Source organism: Oratosquilla oratoria, chromosome 5 (genome assembly GCF_046742065.1).
Source record: "Oratosquilla oratoria isolate Oo_2021 chromosome 5, ASM4674206v1, whole genome shotgun sequence".
Lineage (NCBI taxonomy): Eukaryota > Metazoa > Arthropoda > Malacostraca > Stomatopoda > Squillidae > Oratosquilla > Oratosquilla oratoria.
Genome location: NC_134781.1, coordinates 87,525,714 through 87,526,789, shown reverse-complemented (window position 1 = coordinate 87,526,789; position 1,076 = coordinate 87,525,714). Strand labels below are relative to the sequence as shown.

General features: G+C 47.7%; 1 protein-coding gene across 1 annotated transcript; it reads left to right on the top strand.

Annotated features, from left to right (window-relative positions):
* Positions 1 to 1,076, top strand: LOC143025854 (uncharacterized). The gene is made up of 2 exons (XM_076185866.1): positions 1 to 150; positions 388 to 1,076. The coding sequence occupies exon 2, from the start codon at positions 438 to 440 to the stop codon at positions 1,074 to 1,076; it is 639 nt and encodes a 212-aa protein (XP_076041981.1). The 5' UTR covers positions 1 to 150; positions 388 to 437.

Here is a 1,076-nt window from a genome sequence, read left to right as displayed (position 1 = left end):
GTCGACTCGAGTCCAGCACGGAAAGAGTTGATACTCAGTTCCATCAAGTCAGAATTGCCATTCAGGGCAGCTCCGTCAGGACAATCAGCATCAGCGGTCACAGCACAATAACCAGCTCTCAACAACACCAGCATTAGAACTTTTGTGCAGGTGTGTTTTGCATCATGTCAAACAAAGAGAAATGGTTGGCTATTGTTTTTATATTAGTAACATATAGTGACATTGTTAAGAGATAACAGTTAATTAACGTTGTGTATAATTAATCGTGACAAGCATTCATTTTATTTCTCTTGCTTTTAAGACGACATAAACGAACGCTTGACACATGACAATCTTCCACTTAATATTCTACTCGGAATACTAAATATCTATCACCTATCCTTCCAGGGAAACAACACCCTATCCAGATCGTCAGACGTCCACATCAGACAGCAGCTATGGTCAAGTTCGACAAAGAAAACCTGAGGATCTCGCCTACTCTGCGGATGGGATCTCCTCCCAAAGACATTCCAGGAGTCACGTCTCCCAAGCGCCCATTCTTCAACAATTCTACATCCCAATATTCAACTTCTCACGTACTGAACTTTGCGAAGGTGTCCCTAGAAGGTAAACATTCCCAAGGAGCTTTCAGACTCCGAAAATGTTCTACTACAGTCCCTCGACCCAACAAAGGTCCTCTTGTAGGTGTGACAGAAGAACAGAAGGTTTTGAGTTCATGCAGCCGAAGTCTTAATGTCGCGAAGAAGTCGAGCGCGGGAGAACGCATCGTCGACTTCCTGTGCTTCAGTCATGACGTCCTGTTGCACCGAATCCTCCTCTCCTTCGACGGTGAGCTGGAGATCAAAGACCAGAGTTTCAACAGCCTCCGCACCGTCACGTCTGCTACGGGACAGTTCGACCTCCGCCAGCCCCTCGTGCTCGAGGCCCACAAGTTCTACCGCATCTACCTCAAGTCCCGCTTCAGCAGAGTGGCTCCCAACAGAGGAACCTCGTGGCAGAGTCACTTCGGGGACATGACAATGGAGTGGGGCCACTGTGCCGTCTTGGGTGGCATGGACCTACTGATCTCTACTTAG

Coding starts and splice junctions, on each gene's coding strand:
- LOC143025854 (XM_076185866.1), top strand. CDS start 438: ATGGTCAAGTTCGACAAAGAAAACCTGAGGATCTCGCCTACTCTGCGG.